This window comes from Triticum dicoccoides, chromosome 5A (assembly GCF_002162155.2).
Source record: "Triticum dicoccoides isolate Atlit2015 ecotype Zavitan chromosome 5A, WEW_v2.0, whole genome shotgun sequence".
NCBI classification, from domain to species: Eukaryota; Viridiplantae; Streptophyta; class Magnoliopsida; order Poales; family Poaceae; genus Triticum; species Triticum dicoccoides.
In genome coordinates, this window is record NC_041388.1 from 528812787 (window position 1) to 528833370 (window position 20584).

The 20584-nt window shown below is 44.7% G+C and overlaps 1 protein-coding gene across 2 annotated transcripts; it reads left to right on the forward strand.

Annotated features, from left to right (window-relative positions):
- The first annotated feature begins 10855 nt into the window (after nt 1-10855).
- LOC119302531 (ribosomal RNA processing protein 36 homolog) lies at nt 10856-14220 on the forward strand. 2 transcript variants are annotated; one of them, XM_037579560.1, is made up of 9 exons: nt 10856-11058; nt 11140-11342; nt 11442-11508; nt 12207-12259; nt 12516-12570; nt 12669-12743; nt 13478-13595; nt 13676-13722; nt 13813-14220. In XM_037579560.1, exons 1-9 carry the CDS (start codon nt 10939-10941, stop codon nt 13912-13914), a joined length of 840 nt encoding a protein of 279 aa, XP_037435457.1. In that variant the 5' UTR covers nt 10856-10938; the 3' UTR covers nt 13915-14220. The 2 variants fall into 2 exon arrangements, with proteins under 2 accessions (XP_037435457.1, XP_037435458.1); XM_037579561.1 differs by having other exon boundaries at nt 11143-11342.
- The last annotated feature ends 6364 nt before the right edge of the window (nt 14221-20584 follow it).

The window sequence follows — 20584 nt, forward strand, 5'->3', positions numbered from 1 at the left end:
GCTCGATTTCAAGCGGCACCAAAGGAGTCGCATCACTTAGCTGTGAAGCGAATTCTTCGATATTTGGCTCACACCCCAACTCTAGGATTATGGTATCCAAAGGGCTCAGAGTTTGATTTGGTTGGATTTTCAGATGCTGATTATACTGGTGACAAAGTTGATCGCAAGTCTACATCAGGCACATGTCACTTTCTGGGACGATCGCTTATATGTTGGTCTTCAAAGAAGCAGAACTGTGTATCTCTCTCCACTGCTGAATCTGAATACATTGCTGCTGGATCTTGCTACGCTCAGCTTCTGTGGATGAAGCAAACACTCAAGGATTATGGCATTCATCTGAAGCAAGTACCACTTTACTGCGACAACGAAAGTGCCATCAAGATTGCCAACAACCCAGTTTAGCACTCGAAGACAAAGCACATTGAAATTCGTCATCACTTTCTCAGAGATCATGTTGTGAAGGAAGACATTGATATCATACACGTCAACACTGAAGAACAATTGGCAGATATCTTCACCAAGCCCTTGGATGAGAAGAGATTTTGCAAGTTACGGTGTGAGCTAAATATCCTGGAATCTTCAAACGTCCTGTGATCAGGCACACATCCTAACACTTACGCATATGATGACTTAGATGTGCAATGCACAAAGTAAAGTATATCTTCAATCAATGAAGACATACATTCTAAGTGTGAATATATTAATGTGGAATTTGACTTCGGAGCGCCACGATAATTGTGCGCCGTGTCTGGGTCTAATACTTTCTATACGGTGGGTAACGCCACCACCAAACGTTCTATTTTGAAGTGTTTCACTCATGGCGTTACCTTGCAATATCTTCACATTTGGTTTGGCTTCGAACTCAACATGTCTTCATGATTATCTTCACTACATTGATTATATAGATGTATACATACTAGTGTTCTGTCCTCTACAGCATTCACTTATAGCTATGTCTTCTTGGTTGAATCTTTTGAACTAAGTGAATGTGATCGGACCCTAATCTCTCTATGCTTTCTATCTCAAATTCTATCTCTCCAAGTCATATGCATTCTATTGAAACTGTCGAATGTCTTCACTGCGTCCTTGTCAGCAGAAGATATAGAGACAACCATAAAGTCCGTTTTCAATGCTCATTCCTCCACATAAAATCCGGAGAAACAGGAACGACCGCCCGACAATCCAGGCGTGCGTGGAACGTGGAACAAACCCCAAACTTCCGCAAACAGGCCACACGTTCCTCAGATGCGAATCGCCAGGGGCACCTGTGTAATAGCACAGTGCCGCCCCTGTGCCTATGAATTCACACTTACCGTGGTCATTATCTCCTTCTTCCACCCTCGCACGAACCCTAGCGCCACCGCTAGCTCTCGACGACGCCGGCGACGAAGCGCTTCGCTGCCGCAACCTCTCCGACGCCGTCCTCACGCCGACCGCGAACATCGTTCTCTCCGCCGTCGCCGTAGGTGTCTTCCGTCGCCAAGTTAGGGCACGGAGGACTGAACTGCTCGGCATCATTTCCCACTTCCGTCTAGCAGTTCCAAGTGTGGTAAATAAAACTTCTTTTTACAGCCCCTTTTGATCTCATGGTTCTGTCACTTTCTACCATAAGAAGTTTATCTTCACACAAGTTAGATCTCTCAATCTGCATCTCATAACATGCCTAGTATATTCACTTGTGCTTCATGAAGTAGTTAGATTTCTCACTTGTACTGATCTGTGGGTTCGTACAAATCTGGAACCAACTTCTTATCTATGAGTGAATGTCTTCGCACGATGAGGTCAATGTCTTCCAAACTGATTAATCTTCAAAACCTTCTGAGAATGCATATGACCTCTTCCCCTTCCCTCGCACCTTAATGCTGTCACAGGTACATGTCCGTGGGAGAATCCTTCGGTTCTCATAGTCTGCATCCATTTGCAGAATTCCTACAGCATCACATAAATTCTCCAGAAGCCAGTTCCTGTTGGTCCAGCAAAAGAAAGCCTTTGAAGCCTTTGAAAGTTTTGAAGCCTTTCAAGTTAAAGTTTATGGCTTCAGAAGCAGCAGCAAGGAAGGGGGGCAGACAGCGACGTGAAGGAACTTCCAAAGATCTGCCTGAAGACCTGGCAGAAATGTATAAAACAGATCCTGAAGAGAACTATGGGCAGCGCAAGACCCGAATCCAATGGATTCGATGCTATTGGGCTGAACAATGGTTCAAATACCGCTTCACAACCCAAGAGTATGCTAAGAAAAGTGCCATCAAAAGACCGTGGGGAGACATCTTATACAAAAACCTTGTACCCAGGTCCAGAGATGAAGCTATTGACCAAAGCTTCTATCCATGCATGGTTCGTGGGCCACAGCCTGATGATGCACATCCGTCGTCACTATTCTGGTGTCGTGACGACAATCTATTTAAGCGCAACTTCCAGTTTGCCCAACAATCAGCGAAGCAGAACAAGAAGAAGTTGGGGTTAGACTTCAACCCTGGTCCCTCAGCACCAAGGGCAGATGGCACACGCTACGCAGAACCCAATATCATCGGTCCGTATGCCAATCTTGAGGGCCTCATCACCCGCATCTTAGTCCAAGGGACTGCCGTGAATGACCCTCCAGCTGACTCTGAGTCTGATGAAGCTCCTGCTGTACCGAAGCCAAAGCAGTCGAAGAAGCCAAAAGCTTCAAAGCCAGCCCCTTCATCAAAAATCTCAAGGGCGAAGCCATTGGCAACTGCACCTCCTGAAGACAGTATGCAGTCTAAAGACGTATCCTGCGTCTCCAAGCCCCAGAAGGCTAAGGTGCCTCAGCCACACACCGGCAAAGAGCTCACAGCTGCTGCCATTCTACGCAGCAAAGCCATTGATCTATCAAGTGATGAAGATCTTGGAGATGACGCTCTAGAGCAGCTCATCAAGAGCAAAGAAGAAGCTGAAATCTTCAACAATTTGCCTCTCTTTGATGTCGCCATCATCCACAACTTCATCGACGAATGGTTTGCCACACCAAACATCAGCTTCGAAGATCTGCAGCTGCCTGTTGGCCTCAGCGTCGCCTTCGAAGGCGCAATTGCTTTAGAACTTGCCATTGCCCAGCGCATTGTTGAACTGAAGTAGAAATTGATCATGAAAAGGCTCAGTTCAAGAAGAATATGGCCAAGCTCAGCGTGCAAGAAGTGAAGAGCTTCAAGACCATGTTGCATGAGCTCAAGGAAAATTTTCTGAAGAAGCGTGCAGAAGCTCAGGGCTCACGTGAGCGGATGAAGTCTCTGGCTGAAAGATGTGTACAAGCCTACAATGAGGCTGAGAAGCGCAAGGCACTTGGGCGTCCTGGCATCGACCCCAAGATGGCCACGAAGAAGAAGAAGAAGCCTGCTATGGCTGAACCAGAGGCACCTAGGCAAGAAGCAGTTCCAATTGTCTTCTCAACTGCAACGACTGGCTCGAAGCCAAAGAGCCGGTCAACAGCTTCAGAGCTCAAGAAAACAAGAACTGCTGAGGCTGAAGCCAGGAAGAGGAAAAGCTCTGAAGCCTCTCCTACTGCCCCCAGCAAGAAGAAGCGAAAGATCAAGAAATCTCCGGCTGCTCCCACAGAGCCCTTGATAGTAGAACCTATCTCTATGGTTCACCCCAACGCAGAACGACAACTGACAGTTCATGAGCCTGCTTCCACAGAGGCTCCTGAAGCTGAAGACATACCAGCAGCCGACCCCATTGCTGCTGAAGACATTGGTCATCAGGACAATGTACAAGATGATGCAGCCCTTCCTCAGTATGAACAAAGCGAGCTCATCAGCATTGGTCGTCCTCTGACGCCAATTGCACAAGATGCGTCATGGGCGGATCGCCCTCAAGAGGAAGAAGACAATGAGGCCCAGCCCACTCCAACCCCACAGGCGTTGTCTGCATTCCGCAGGCTTCGCAAAGGTCCAAGGCCTTAAGTCTATGTTGAAGACATTCCGGCTGCATCAGCCGCAGAAGACGCACCACAAGAGCCTACTCCCATGCTCCACCAAGAAGCAGTTCTCCAGGAGAACGTGCTTGTGACTGACCCTCCAGCTAGTCAAGCGGAGGCTGAAAATGTTGAGGCTGCCACAACCAACACTGAAGCCAATGTGGAGCCCTCCCCACCAAAAGCTTCAGCAGACAGCGAAGCTACTGATCCAGACACTTCTGTTCCTGAGTCTGCTGCAGGTCCTCAATTTGATTACCATGTTGAGCACAGGCCTCATGTCCAGAAGCCAATCCCAAGGCTGCCAAGGTTCCCAGGTCCTGCATCAGCACCTGGCTCCTTTGACATCAATAGCTTCAAGGCAGACAATACGTTCTTCAACAGCTCCAAGAACCCCTATTCAAGGGAAAGGATTTCATCAGATAGGTTCTGGAGCTATCCTCAGCGCAGCTACTATTCATGCATCCTATACAACCAAGGTCGCATCTTCCCGCACAAGCGCCTTGATGTTGAAGCCATTGCTGGTCTGCCCTGCTTAGAGGAAGCACTGGATTGCTTCAAGCAAGTGGGTCTGCTGCAGTTTATAACTGATGAAGAGCACTGGAATAAAGAGCTTCTATTGCAATTCTATGCCACCCTACACATCAAAGGATACAACAGAGATCCGAAGACTTGGGCCCTGGAGTGGATGACCGGCAATGTCCATCACGAAGCCAATGCATTCGATATCATTGAGCTCACCGGCCTGCCCACTCCCGGCGAACTCTTCGAGGAAGGCTGTCCACTACACACTGAAGCTCTTGAGAGCATATTCTAGAGGCCTGAACCAAATATGAGTCAGATGCTCTGCATGACGAAGCCATTGCCCCACGATGCTCCTTATCCAACAGAGTTCTTCGTTGAAGACTTTGAGTACCTGCCCAGAACCATCTATCACATTATCCGGCGAACTCTCTGGCCTATTAAAGGGCACTCCCCAAATGCCAAGATCGAGGGTGCAATGAAGACTCTGATATTCTGTATCCTTCATGGAAAATGCTTCAACGCACAGGATTTCTTCATACGCCAACTCCCTGCATCAGGCTCAGATCTGTTTAGTTTAAAGTTCTATGCTCCTTGGGTAATGAGACTGATCAAGCTTCACTCTGCGATCTCATATCAGCCCTCAGCCCGTAACCATCGGATCTTCTTGCCAGATGCGGATACCTCTGCTGAAGCTATATATCCCGAGCCTGCCAAGCAACCTTTGAGTCTTCAGAATGCAGAACACCAGAGCTTCACTCAAAACGATGAAGGTGTTGAAGCCATCTCCAGGGTGTATCCTTTGGCTGGCACTACACGTGCGCCACACCCTGCTTCAACTGAAGCCACTGATAGTGCAACTACTTCCAGACCCAAGAAGCGCGCTCGTGTTCTCAATAACCGAGAGCTTCTTGTGGCCCTTCATCAAAAACAAGATAGGCATCACGACTGGCTAAAGTGTCAGATGAAAAGCCTCTTGGTGGATGTTAATGGTCTTCAAAATCTTGCCACCAAGAATGCTTTCATCACTCATGAAACCTGTCGTCGTACATGGAAAGGGCTATCAATGATGTGTACTGAAGCTGAACTTGAAGAGGATGGCTTCACTGAGCGATTCAAGTTTGACACCACACCTCCTAGAAGGGCTGTGATGCGCAACACACCATCACTTGAAGACTCTGAGTTTTCTTCATCTGCTGCCACAGTCACTGCCAGAATCATTGATGAAGAAGACGATGCTACATCGCCGCCACCTGCTTCAGCACCTCCAAGCTCTTCTGCACCGCCAAACACCTCCAACGACCCTGCTGCTCCTGGGAACGAGTAGACACTCTATGTCTTCAAACCTTTTTGGTCCTTGCTGACAAAAGGGGGAGAAGCATATGGGTTGATAGTCTTCAAGCGGGTCCATATGGGCGGGTGCTTTATGTTTTGCTATATTTTGCTTCGTGCTTACAACTCTCGTTTTTGCTTCATTTGGTTCTTTGTGTTGTAACACTAAAACTCGATGGTCGTCTGCTACTTGTTTGCCACCCTGTTTGCGAAGATAAATTCCGCATGTGCGACGATAAATTCCGCACTTATCTCATTCTGCAGACGTCCATTTTCCATTATGCATGTCATTATCTTCATATACTTTCACATGCATAGTGGATTGTCATCATAAGCTGAATTGGATCTCCACAAGTACAACCTGCCATGTGCATTTGCATTCCAAAAGCAAATTAACTTATATGCACATCTTCAGGGGGAGCCCTTGAAACTTATGAAGACAATTCCTTATCCTTTACAATTTCACAGACTATATTCCCCATTGAAATCTTCAACTAGTTTGTCATCAATCACCAAAAAGGGGGAGATTGTAAGTGCATCTAGTGCCACCCCTAGTTGGTTTTGGAGTATTGACGACAAACCTAGTTGAGGGACTAATGTGTTTGTGAGAATTGCAGGATAACATAGGTAGAAGTCCCTCATTGATTCGGTTTTACTACCAGAGATGACCCCTAAAAATGTATGAAGACATTGAAGCCAAAGGTGGTATATGAAGATATTCACATTGAAGACTATGACAAAAGAAGACACGTTATGAAGCCTATGGAGCTCGAAGACTTAGATCTTTCGTAGTTCTTTTTCTTTTGTGTTGAGTCATAGGAACCACCGTACTGTTAAGTGGGGTCCAGGAGAACCAGTCAGAATGACTGAACTGATGCCTAAACCAAAAACCTATGTCTTCGAGTGAAGACAATGAGAGCGAATCTTGTCCAGAGCCGGACAAGTCAGCTCTGCTTGTAGCCCAAGTAAAGTTGCCATGAGAGTTTGAAATCTGACCGTTGAGACACGTGTCAGTTCCTTAGTGACCCAGGGTCATTTCAGACAAATCAGGTCGGGTTGCCAAGTGGCTATAAATAGCCTACCCCCTACAACCATAAACGGTTGGCTGCTCAGATTTTAGTGCACGGCTTTTGTCGTTTGAGAGCAACCCACCTCGAAGCCTTTGAGAGAAAATTCCTAGCGAGGAGAAAAGCCCTAACCACCCAGAGCCAGAGAACATTGGGCATCACTTAAGTCTTCTTGTCTGTGTGATCTGAAGACTTATTACACTTGAGGACTGTGAATCCTCCAGACGGTTAGGCGTCGCGTTCAGAGCATCCAAGAGACATTGTGGATTGCCAGTGAACGAAGTCTGTGAAGGTTTGGGAGTCTACCTTGAAGACTTACCAGAGTGATTGGGCGAGGACTATGTGACCTTAGCTCAAGGAGAAATACGGTGAGGACTTGGTGTCCTGAGCTACGTGTTCAGGACTGGGTGTCCGGGACTGTGTGTCCTAAGGTTTAAATGCCTAGCCGCTCCAACCAGACGTACAGTTGTCACAGCAACTGGAACTGGTCCAACACATCATTGTCTTTAACGATTCACCGGTTTCATCTTCACTTCCTTTTTCTTACTGTTACTCATTGTGAAGCCATTGCATGCTTGCTCTATCTTTTGTCTTCACAACGTGAATGTATGATCTGTTTGGCTTCATAACTTCTTCCTACCTGATCCTTATTACACTGCAGCTGTTTGTCTTTGTGCTTTCACTCTATTGAATACTTGACCATGGCTTGCCTAGTGTAATCTAACTTCCGCTGCATAGTAATAGGCAAAATCTTCGCTGTTTGTCTTCATAACTCACACGTTTTGAAGACTTTCATAAAAATCGCCTATTCACCCCCCCTCTAGTCGATATAACGCACTTTCACAAATGCAGCGATTTTTTTATGATTTTGTTGGAAGAAAAGAGGCACTAGAAACTTTGTGGGAGGGCTAGAAGAGCCACGAGGGCCCCACAAGACACCAGGGCGCGCCAGGGAGGTCTGGCTCGTCCTGATGGGTTGTGGTCATCTCGAGGCCCATCTTAGCGTGAGACACACGCAAAAAATCCTATAAATACAGGACCCCCAGAAATCACCCTAAATCAGAAGTTCGGCCGCCGCAAGCCTCTATAGCCACGAAAAACCAATCTAGACCCCGTTCCGGCACCCTGCCGGAGGGGAAATCATCACTGGTGGCCATCTTCATCATTCCGGCGGCCACCATGATGAGGAGGGAGTAGTCCACCCTCGGGGCTGAGGGTTTGTACCAATAGCTATGTGTTTAATCTTCCCTCTCTCTCTCTCTCTCTCTCTCTCGTGTTCTTAATTTGACATGATCTTGATGTCTCATGAGCTTTGTTAATATAGTTGGATCATATGTTGTTTTCCCCTCTCTATCTTGTTGTGATGAATTGAGTTCCCCTTTAAAATTTTGTTCTTATCGGATTGAATACTTTTATAGATTTGAGAACACTTGATGTATGTCTTATTATGAATACCCGTGGTGACAATGGGGTATCATATGTGTGTTTTGACACTCAACTCACGCATTCCCGAGGTGACATTGGGGCAATCTATGCATAGGGTTGATGCACGTTCTCGTCCTTGTTTCTCCGGTAGAAATCTTGGGGCATTCTTTGAGATTCTTTGTGTTGGTTGAGTATTATGAATCTAAAATTGTTTGAAGCATATGGTATAATCAACTCACGGATAATCGCGGTGACATTGGAGTATCTAATGACATTAGAGTTGGTTGATGTGTATCATATGGTGTTATTTTAGTACGAACTCTTAAATAGATTGACCGGAAAGGATAACTTGGTGTTATTTTAGTACGAACTCTTGGATCAAAAAGGATAACTTTGAGGTGTTTTCGTACCCTACAAACAATTTCTTCTTATTTTCTCCGCTAGATAAAAACTTTGGGGTGATTCTTCATGGTACGTTGAGGGTGGTTATATGATTCAATTATATTAGCATTGTTGAGAGATTGCACTAGCAAAAGTACAGACCCTATGCCTCATTTTCAAGCATTGCAATACTGTTTGTGCTCCGTTTTGTTAATTGCTACCTTGCTGTTTTTATTGCTCCTATTACAAAAATCAATATCTACTATCATTACTACACTTGTACTACCATCTCTTCGCCAAACTAGTCCACCTATACAATTTAATATTGTATTTGTTGTGTTGGCGACACATGAGACTTTTTATTATTTGGTTGCAAGGTTGTTTGAGAGTGACCATCTTCATCATACGCCTCCCACGGATTAATAAAACTTAGTTCATCCACTTGAGGGGAATTTGCTAGTGTCCTACAAAACTTTGCGCGTGGAGGCCCAACATGAGTTTACAAGAACAAGTTGTGTAGTAGACATCAGGAGGCGGAAGCAGTCGACGATCAAATCTACAATCGGGGTGAAGTTCCCTAGATGAGAGACATGGGTCGGGTGGTCGGTGCGCTCGAATATGATGGAGTCGAACCAATCCAAGAATTCCATAGACTCGGGCGCAGTCGCATAGACCGCATGACGCGTGAGATTCTGGGCCTGAGTATGGCATAATATATGAAGTCATGCTTGGGTCCTTTGAATTATCTTGGCTTGATGGGATTTTTTGTCTTGGCATGAGTGCTTTGTTGATGATGAAGGCTCTTGTCGAGGAGAACCGCACCCTTGCTGCTCAGGTTGCTGCCCTGCAGAAGCAACTTGATGGCCAACATTAAGATGCCTAGGGATTGCAACATGTTCATGATGGCGCCATTTGTAACTGTTATCCTAATTCTTGCACTTTTATGCATGTCTCAGGTAATTGGGGTTCTTGTTCCTAAATCTGTTGTCCTTTCCTTATAGCCCCCAAGCAGGCCAACGCAATTCATCATGACCTGGATGAGGCCACAAAGCCGCCCACAGAAGCGGAGGAGGCCATGCGCATTACCAAGGGCGAGCTGGGTAGCTTGGTGGTTGCAAAGCATGAGCTCGAGACCTCCCTGCTAAAGGATTAGGAGGAATGTCTCACCCTTTGCGGCAAACTATAAGGGAGCAAAGAGCGGCAAAGTGTCCTTGGTAACGAGCTCCAGACTCTGAAGAAGAAGCTCGATCAGCAGACCTCCTTGCTCGGGAGCACAAAGGGAAGGTCTGCTGCCTCCAGAAGGCGAATAATGATGTGTCCTTGCAGCTGAGTGGGGCGCGGTAGTACTACCGGGAGAAGGAGCATGATGTGTCCTTTTCATCCCTCCTAGCAGGCGCATGACGCTATGCGGAACATGTTGTCGGATTTTTTTAGCAGTAGCAATGTAGCATACACAAATGGATCAGGAGAAACCCGAGACCTCATTTACAACGCCTTTGGCACCCATTAGCGTCTTAGCCGTCACGCATGTGGCTACTTGGTCTTGACCTTTGTCTTTGACAATTCATCGTTAAGTATTGATTGTTTCCCCGTTTAAATAACCCACGATTTTCTTTAAAGGGAATCACGGATTTGAATAAAGATTATGAATTTGAGAAATGTTCATGAATTTGGAAAAATTTCACGAGATTCGAAAAAAATCATGAATTGGGAAAAAGTGCACAAATTTTTATAAAGTTCATGAATTTGAAAATAACTTCATGAATTTAAAAAAACCCATAAATTTGAATTGTTTTAAAAATATTCGAAGCATTTAGGAAGTTCCCGAATTTTTTAAAAATATTTGCGGATTTTTAAAATGTTCACAAATTGGGGGGAAAATACCGATTTAGAAATTGCTTGCAAATTTGGGAAAAGTTCGTGGTTTGATAATGTTCACATAATTGATTTTTTTTTTCTGTTTTACAAAAAATCCATGAGGAAATAAAATAAAAATTCATACAATTTAAAATTTTAAGAAGTAAACGAAAAACGAAAAAACCCAGACAAAAACCATCTAAAAAACCAGAGGAAAACCACCACATGGAAAACCAGTGGGAAAGCCTACATGCGCCGGCCCATATAGCAATATTTGGGTTGCAGTGGCGCGTGAAGCGTGAAACCCAACAACAATATTTGGGCTGCTTGGACGGGTACTCGTGTTCCGGCCAGACCCTAAAACACGTTAGACGAACACTGAGACCTGCCGCCGCCGCCGAAGCCACGCCGGCCGCCTCCATGAAAGGCCGCAGCAGCCACCGCGGGACCGCTCCCACCTCCGCCGCGGCCTCGACTTCCAGCAAGCGCGACCCCGAAGACGAGCCCGTCTCAGACTCCGAGGAATCGGTCGACGAGGAGGTAAAAGCCCAAGCCCTCGCGTTTTCCTTAACCGCCGCGCGGATCCGCGGAACCCTCACCGGCGGTGCGTTTGATCCGCAGCAGGATGTCTCCTCGTCGTTGGGGTCGGATTCGGAGTCGGAGAACGACCAGTTAGCGGAGCGGGAGCGGAAGCTGGAGCGCGTGCTCGCCGACGTGCCCTTCGGCGAGCTGCAGCGCGCGCGTGCTGACGGGTCGCTCGCGGCGCGGGGTGTTTCTGCTGCCGCCGCGGCCCAGAAGAAGGCTCGCAGGGAGAGCAGGAAGAGGTCCGGTTCCACGCCGTGCCAGTTCCTGGTTAGGATTATTAGCCAATTTGGGGAATTGAATGAATGCTTGTGCTGATGTGTTCATGTGGTTTTCAACAGGCCCATGGAGATTAGCACGAATGTGCGGCCGCCTAGACTCAGGGAGGTGATTCAGGTTCCCAAGAAGGTCAGTTGCTTGTGACATTCAGTTCATATTTAGCGTGTTGCCGGGAGGGATAGAGTTTGATTCTATTGGATTGGTAGTATTTGGTATATTCGTAGTGCACAAGTATAGGATAAGAACACCCATAGTTCAATTAGAGCCTTTGTGAGTTCAGTCTGTCCATGTTATTGTCACATATTGACATTGGGCATGTCTTGCTGCTTCAGTTACATACGCTATTCTCCTCAATTAAATAGCTTGAGAATGCTGATTTAAGTTTCCGTGAATCGATTGACATTATGCGCAGCGAGGTTTACTTTTGTTCGACTTGACTTCTGTCCCAGTTTTGTTGTTTGACCCTCTGGTACATTGTTGGAAAATGGAATCATATTCCACAGGGTTCCTTCCCTGTTGCTTAATCCAACTAAATGTTCTTTAGATCAATAATAATAATAATCTAGACAAAAACTACTTTAAATCTGTCGTTAGGTATCTTAATCTATTTTCATTTTTTGTTGATTTGCTTGGGTTTTAAATCTAGTTTAACCATACTGAAAGTGATTCAATACGCAAACTTTCCCTATCATATTGAGGTTATCTTGAGGATGTTTATTTACACACTGCACTGTTGGGTGTAACTGTAGTATACCTTGATCTTTAGTGAGACAGTGACTGTACCATGTAATATATCTCGTTGTATTTACTGCATTACTTTTCTGTAGGTTGTAAGGGATCCAAGATTTGAACCTGTATATGGAGCTGTTGATAAAGAAGGGTAAGAGTTTAACATACTTGTATCATCCATTGCATGACATTATTTGTCTTGTACCATTTCTAAACACATGATTGTGTGCCCTTTAGATAAACATGTTCTATTTTAATCCTGCCAAAATAAGGTGGGCAAACTTTCATTCATTTCCATTCTCATGTCTCTTAAATCCTCTATGGTTTCTCAATCTGCATTAAGTAGTTTAGATACCGTTTTTGACTGTACCGTGTTTGACAGTTTGTTCTAATTTGTTGGCATTCAGGTTCAGGAAAAGATACAATTTCTTATTCGATCATGATCTGCCTGCAGAAAAAGAGGTATTTTTATGCCTCTGCCTGTGCAATCCCATCTCATGGATCATTATTTTGAAAAAAATTAAATGTGTATCCTGCACTGTCTTAATGTGCCTCTCCAGAAACTCCAAAAGTCGATTAAGAAATTGAAGGATCCTAATGCCATTGAAGAAGCAAAGAATCAAATCACCTGGATTGTAAGTATTTTATACTTGCTCACAAGTTGACATTTTGTAATAGGTTTTGACATGTTTTGCTATTAATGTTATTTTGTTGTGCTTGGCGTTGAATCTTTCAAATATCTAGGCAGGTCATTCTGCTGAGTGCTATTATCATAAAAATATGTACAGAATTGTATTTGAACTTTTTAATATTTGACGACATTGAACTTCAGCCTCTTTGTGAAACATAACAGCAACTAAGTAGACATGGCACGCTATGTGCGTGATTTAGATTTATTTTTCAAGCTGTCACATGTCAACTATTTATATTTTATACACAAACTCACGAAGGATGAGCACATATCAAATTCGGACGTTTCCAGTCGGAGATGAGGCATGGGCATTGTATTATCAGAAATAGTATTACCTCCGTCCCAAATTAGTTGTCTTAGATTTGTCTAGATATGGATTTACCTAACACTAAAACATGTCTAGATACATCTGTATCTAGACAAATCTAAGACAACTAATTCGGGACAGAGGGAGTGCAAAACTAGATGTATTTATCCAATAACACATGGTTGCTGCAATTTGATATTATGCTAGAGGGCATACAGTAGGAGATGCTTCTTTAATCTTATTTGACTGTTACACTTGTATTTTCTAGAACAAATATAAGTTGTTTGATGGTTTCAGAACTGGGTTCCTCGTATTGAGCAAGTTATCAGGTCTTTGTTGGTTGGTTGATGGAACATGTTCTTATTCTGCAGGATAAGCAGTTGAGGTCTAATCCTCAGAAGAACGTTGAATCAGAAATTCTGCGTGGACATATTAAGAAAGAGAGGGAAGCAGCAAAGGCCGGAAAACGACCATATTATCTGAAGAAATGTTTGTTCCCCACTCCCCTTCCCTCCTCTCTCACACGTCTATCTACATATCTAAAGATTTTTCTTTTGTTTCTTGACCAGCTGAAATTCGTGAAAGGAAGTTGATGGACAAGTACAATGAGCTCAAGGTAAGGCACCCAGGGTTCAATTGACTGCTAATTTTCCACACTTATGAGCATCCCTGGCCTTACACTTCAATTTACGCTGACCATTTACAGGAGACGGGAAAGCTTGATTCCTTTATGGAGAAGCGACGCAAGAAGAATGCATCCAAAGATCATCGCTTCATGCCATACCGAAGGGATGGGGGTGGTGCATAACAATGCCCCTACAGCAGCTTTTCGGGTGATTCTGGCTAGCCTATCCTCTGCTCACAGAGTTGTTGTAGCAGCGCTCTCTACTATCCTGTTGTTGCCCTAGTGTCCCAGATATTTATCAGCAACCGCGAGTTGAAGCTAACCCATGGACCATATATTTATTGTTGAGCTCTGGTTGCTGGCAGCAACAAGCAATTGTAAACCCAAACCATGGAGATAATATTTTGTTTCATCTACTGCTTCAATTGATGCCAGTCTTTCTGTGTAATCAAGGAGTAAAGTACACTTGCTTGTTGCAACTGAACAATATATTCCTTTTGTTAGTTTCCTTGATTGATGACATACAGCTGGAAGCACCAACTGTCAAACACTTTGGCAGTGATAATTGCCGCCACGACGCCCCGTTGCAGATTGCCCAACACATGGATACAGATAACTTTATCTATGGGAGAACTCAACTCATTTTATATCATGATGATATGCTGACTAGCAACAGTTGGCTGAACTCCCATTACCTTCTGATCATAATGAATCCGTCCGGCCGATATGGATCAAGCTGACGGACAATTGAGATGGATAACTAGAAGCTGCTTAATCATTCAGGCTAGCTACTGTGCTAGATTTGGTCTGGTTGGAAATGCGCTGCATAGATGGACGTTGCTATATCAGACTACCGGACGCATGCTCCATGGTAAGTACGGTGGCTGTTGTCTCTTATGACACTACTCCATCTGTTCATAAATATAATTCTTTTTAGAGATTTTAATATGGACTATATACAGATGTACATAAACGTAGTTTAGAGTGTAGATTCGCTCATTTTGCTCTGTATGTAGTCCATATTAAAATCTTTAAAAAGACTTGTACAATATTTAAGAACGGAGGGAGTAGATCCTATCCAGCATCTATGCATCCATGCCAAACCTGATTGCATTATTCAGAAAGCAACCCATTCACTAGAACGACACACAAAATTGATAGGTCAAAGTGATGATTTGCAGTTAGGAGTCTAGTAGGAGGTAAGAAGGAAAACATCCACCAAATTCCTTCTGTTTTCATGCATGTATAGAGGTAAGAAAAAAGGAGGGGTTCCTTCATTTTCCACGGGACCTAGTTGCGCGACGGCGACGTGTCCTGGATCCTCGCGGAAAGTTCCATGAACGCTTCAATCATCCACGTCGCTATCCTCTTTCATCGTTTGATGCAGTGCGTGTACCACGAGCTTAGTGCAGACGTTGATGGCTTTGGTCGGAGAGCGACATGGTTTCTTCAGTGTAGGTCACTTGAAGGCGAGGAAAGGCCAAAGTAAAAGCACGATTGGTTGGATGGAACGTAACCACACCTGGTTCTGGTTGCTTGATAGCTTCTTCACGGGGCCGGCCAACAGAGGATCGTAAAGCTAACAATTCTATCGCCGTGACAGATAATAAGAATAAAAACCTCCCTCTTGGTGTCCCTTTGTTAGCTAGGCCGGGCATCTTTCAAATTAATATTGTGAAATTCTGCAATCCACAAACCACCCCAACCGACAGTCAGAATTTTTTTGAATATGCCCGTAAGTTTATTGGAGACTTGAGCAAAACTCAGATCGGAGAAGAATATGGTCCTGTCGATTTTGTTTCTGACGGAAGGCGTGGCACGATTGTGTGTCACGTGTACTTTCGGCGCCTTTCTTCTTTTTCTCGAGTCCCGTGTTAGGATCTGGAAATAGAGGGAATGATGATAGCTCGAAAAGTGTTTGCTACGTTGAGTTGTGCAACGCTGGAAAGTTCGGCTCCATGTGACAGCTTGGTTTATCCAGGGAAAACAACAGTGAATCTACTCTTTAACTTAGCGAAATTCATATTTCTTGAGTTCTTAAAAATTGCGAGAAAAGGGATAGAAACACCATCCATCATAGTAAAGCGCAGGAAACAAAAAAGTACAATATAGCTACGATCTAATGGGCTCACAACATGATAAGACACAACGATAAATTGAAATAACATGTCACTAGGTGATCGCAAATAGCCTACACCTAAGGAATGGGTGGCTAACCTCAAGGCAACAACCAAATGTTGTAGTGTCCTAGGGTTCCAATGTGAGTTCTCACTCCATGTTATATACTCTGTTCACCCCTATTGGAGAGAATTGACCACATGGGCCAGGAGATGTTCGAATACTGAAGCCCAATTACTGTCCAACACTCCGCTTTAAGATGTGTGATAAATATCTACCGTTCCCATTTTGACACAAGCTCGATTGCAATCCTTGACAGCCAAACCCTTTGTTGGATAATCATCAACCTTTTGCCATGCACTCACATAGTTGACCTTGATGATTCTAGCATCCAACTTCTCTTTAATAAAAAAATTTATCGATCTCAATGTGCTTTGTCCTATCATGTTGGACTAGATTATTTGCTATGCAAATTGTTGACTTGTTATGACACCATAAGTTCAAGTGTCTTGCCTTTAACACCTCCAGCTCACTCAAAAAGTTTCTTACCCATAGCATCCCACTTAATCCTTAACACGTGGCTTTATACTCCCCTTCTGTAGTTGACCTTGATACTATTATTTTTTTCGCTTCTCCATGATACCAAGTTCCCTCCAACGAATACACAATAACATGAAGTTGACCTTCTATCATCCAAACAACTTGCCCAATCAACATCACTATAACTGTCAACTGTTAGATCCATTTGCTTTAAACCATAGCCCTTTTTTTTGGAGTTCCTTTTATATTTTTGCGATAAAATTTCAATATATTCATGTTCAATCAAGGCGGTACAAAGAATAACAGAGGTAATAAAAATTACAATCATGTTCGTGGACCACCTAGCGACGACTACAAGCACTAAAGCGAGCCGAAGGCGCGCCCCATCATCGCCTCTCCCTCACCGGAACCGGGCAATCCTTATTGTAGTAGACAGTCGGGAAGTCATCGTAATAAGGCCCCATAGGACCAGTGCACCAGAGCAGCAGCCATCGCCGATGAAGAAAGTCGTAGATCAGAATGGTCAAACCTATAAACACTCAAATGAAGACGAACGAAGACTAGATCCAAACAGATCCGCCGAAGGCCAGTACCGACGGAATCCTGCGAGATCCGACAGAGACACATCTCCACACGCCCTACGACGATGCTAGATGCACCATCGGGGATAGAACGTGAGAGACATTATCCCTACTAGGGACATCGCCACCGCCACACAACCCAACCAAGACGTTGAGTCTAACAAGAACGAGAACATCGTCCCTCCCGCCGGTGGTGGGCCAAGATCCTCTACACCTCCATGGCCGAGAGACCATCGGAAATGAGGCGGACCCGGTCAGCATCACTATTACTGACAACTGTTAGATCCATTTGCTTTAACCCATAGCCCTTTTTCTGGAGTTCCTTTTAAACATCTTAGGATTTGGGACATCATCCATATGTACACTTCTTGGTTCATGCATGTATATGCTTAGAGCATTACTAGTAGAGCCCTCAAACCCTCAAACCCCTAAAAACAACTGCTTTTTTACAGTTTTCGTCGAAAAAAAGCCGTAGACTAGAATCCCTTAACCCTCAAACCCTCAAATTTTTTTAAAGGTCCAACCCTCAAACCCTCTCCCAATCCTCAAAAGTAAGGGTTGGGGAGCAAAACCTACCCCAACCCTCATTTGGCGGTTATCCTCGCGCGGGAGGGAAAAATCCCCCCAACTCCCGCGCCCACGCCCGCGACCGCCGCTGCTAGTCGCCCCCGTCGCCTGCGGCCGCCCCGTCGACCTCCCGTCATGGGGAATATTCCGTTATAAGGGTTGGGTTTGAGGGTTCTAATCTTTGCCCCTGTTTTTCAACCCGTAAAAGTGCACAAAAAGATCATTTTTGGACCCTTAAAACGCTAGTGAGGGTTTGAGGGTTCTACTAGTAATGCTCTTACTATCCTAAATTGAGCTCTTATTTTGTGATCCTGGTCAATGGGTGTTGGAGCTGCATGGCATTCCATCATCCCATATCACTGAGGAGGTCTAAGTTATACTTGCGTTGTGATAGAACTATTCCCTTCTTTGATCTTTTCACCTCTATCCCAAGAAAGTATCTAAGTTGACCAATATTTTTTACTTCAAATGCTTTGCTTAAACAACTCTTAACCTTTGTTATTTCTACCGTATCATATCCTGTGATTATTATAGCATCCATGTAGACTGCTAGAATCGTGATCTTCTGATTTGAGTATCTATTGAATATAGTGTGGTCTCCACTACACTGGCCATATCCTATTTCACACACAGCTCTTCTAAATTTGTCAAACCAAGCTCTAGGGGGACTGTTTTAAGCCCCATGGATACAATATTTTGTTTCATCTACTGCTTTAATTTAATCAATGTCACTCTTTCAGTGTGACCAAGGAGTAAAGTACACTTGCTTGTTGCAACTGAACTGCCCATTTCCACAGTAATTAAGAAACGAGTGTCCTCATCTCATGTCTGTCTTAATTAGACTAACATCTCTTTTGTTCCTTTCGCTGCTGACATACAGCTGGAAGCACCAACTGTCAAACACTTGGCGATGGCCCTGATACTCGCCACCACGACACCCGTTGCTGATCGTTCCGGCACGTGGAAACAGATAATTTTGACAATCGCTCCGAAGAACTCATTCATTCATATGATGAAATGCTGAGTGGAGTAGTAACTTAACAGTTGGCCGAACTCCCTTTTGGTTTTAACGAATCAGTCCGGCCAGCAAGCTGACGCAGACAACTCAGATAACTAGTAGTAGAACTCTAGAAGTGGCCCAATCATGCAGGCTAGATCATTCAGTCTACTGGAGTTTTCTGATAGTGTAGTACTTACAGTACTACATAGATGTCAGATCAGGTCTCACCAGACGCATGCTTGAAGCATAGGCGTTACAGTAGATAGGTAGGTGGCTGTTGTCTGCATGACACTAGATCCTATCCAGAATCTATGCAAAACCGCTGCTTGACTTGATTGCATTAGTTGGAAACCAAGCTCACCCGCTATAATAACACAAAAAAGATGATAGGTTAATGTGAGGATTTGCAGCTGGGGGCATCAAGAACTAGCCTTGTTTCCTGTAGCGGAAAATGAGATGAGATCCATCTACTAGTGGTTTCCACGAGACGTAATTGCGCGACGGCGAGATAGTTGGGCTTGCTACCATGTACGTCGTCATCGGCTTTATTGTTTGATGCGATGTTACGTATGTTCCACGAGATTAAGCAAACGCTGCTGACTTTGGGTCGCAAAGCGAGATGTTTTCTATGTGCTCTGCCTCCGTCACTTGAAGGCAAGAGGCACCGCGCGATTAGGTTGGAACGTAGTACGAATACGTGCACCTGTTCTTGAGGCAAGGTTTCTCAACCTTTTTCCTAGTAAAACTTTCCAGATGGTCATCAGGTTCTTGCTGTCGCTTTGCCAGGTAGGCAGGCATATGTAGATTGTTTCTGGCATCATGGAAGGTGGAAACACAGGGAATGGAATGATGATGTTTATGGCTATTTAGCTTCACTGTATCTCAGTTGAGTAGACGTGAACTATATACGCTTGGTAGTTGCAACAGAACTACACTTTAGTGATTTAAACGTTCGTATATTTCTGTACAGAGGGAGTACTAATTAATAGCAAGGGTTGTGCGCATCACAATGATGTAGAGTCCGGGGCTCCAACCTGTTTCTTGAAAAGGAAAAAGAAATCAGTGTATGTCTTGAACTAACATCTCTCTTGTTCATTTCATTGCTGACATACAACTGGAAGGGAAGCACTACCAAGTGTCAAAACACTCGGCGAGAGCCCGCCCAACCACGCCCCTTGCAGACCACTGCAACACATTGAAACGGATAGCCTTAAGCCCGTTCATTTTTTATCATGAAACGTCGAGTAGCAACAGCCGGTGCAAATTGACGCGGACAGCTCAGATATGAACGCAGCACACCAATGAGTAACCAAGCAGTTGCCAATCATGCACGCAGACTAGTAGAGTAGTGGTACTAGATTCGTGCAGCCGAACTTGGATGTCAGATCCGATCACCAGATGCCTGCCTGAAGCACAGATGTCCTTGGAGTAGTAGGTAAGGTGGCTGTTGCCATGTCTGCATGACACTAGCTAGTTCTTATCCAGAACTGCAGAATCTGTGTGCCGAAACCGCTGCTGGATTGCACTGTTTAGAAGTTAAGCAACTCGTCCACTAGGACGGCTATTAATCCATTCCATGGCATAGTCAAACAACTTGCAGTCAGCATCATGATAAACAATGACATGAGAGGGAAAAACTGGCATTAATTCCTCCATACAGAGGGAAAAGGATGGCCATCTAGAGGCAAAATATCCTGGTTTCTCATGCAACTTTTCATGAACGCTTTTAACGTGCGTCGATATCGGATTTATTATCTGATGCAAGCTGCCCCCAAAAGTAACAGTATATACGCGAGTACCACGCATACCCTATTCACTTTTGTTGGAAAGGGAAATATGTTTCTTTTCATTTTTTTTATATATTAGATGTTCCATGAACTAGTAAGCGACGGGTACCCACCCCAAGTCGCTTGCGTCGCCTCCAGGGGGCCGCTCGAGCGAACCCTAGCCGCCGCTTACCCCTACCCTCCTTCCCCTACATCCCTGCTGTCGCCGGAGGAGGCTGGCGGGCGAAGCTCGCTCGAGGACGGCATATGACAGGCTTTCC

Coding starts and splice junctions, on each gene's coding strand:
- LOC119302531 (XM_037579560.1), top strand. CDS start 10,939: ATGAAAGGCCGCAGCAGCCACCGCGGGACCGCTCCCACCTCCGCCGCG. Junction 11,059..11,139: donor AGGAATCGGTCGACGAGGAG/GTAAAAGCCCAA, acceptor TTTGATCCGCAG/CAGGATGTCTCCTCGTCGTT. Junction 12,744..13,477: donor AGAATCAAATCACCTGGATT/GTAAGTATTTTA, acceptor CTTATTCTGCAG/GATAAGCAGTTGAGGTCTAA.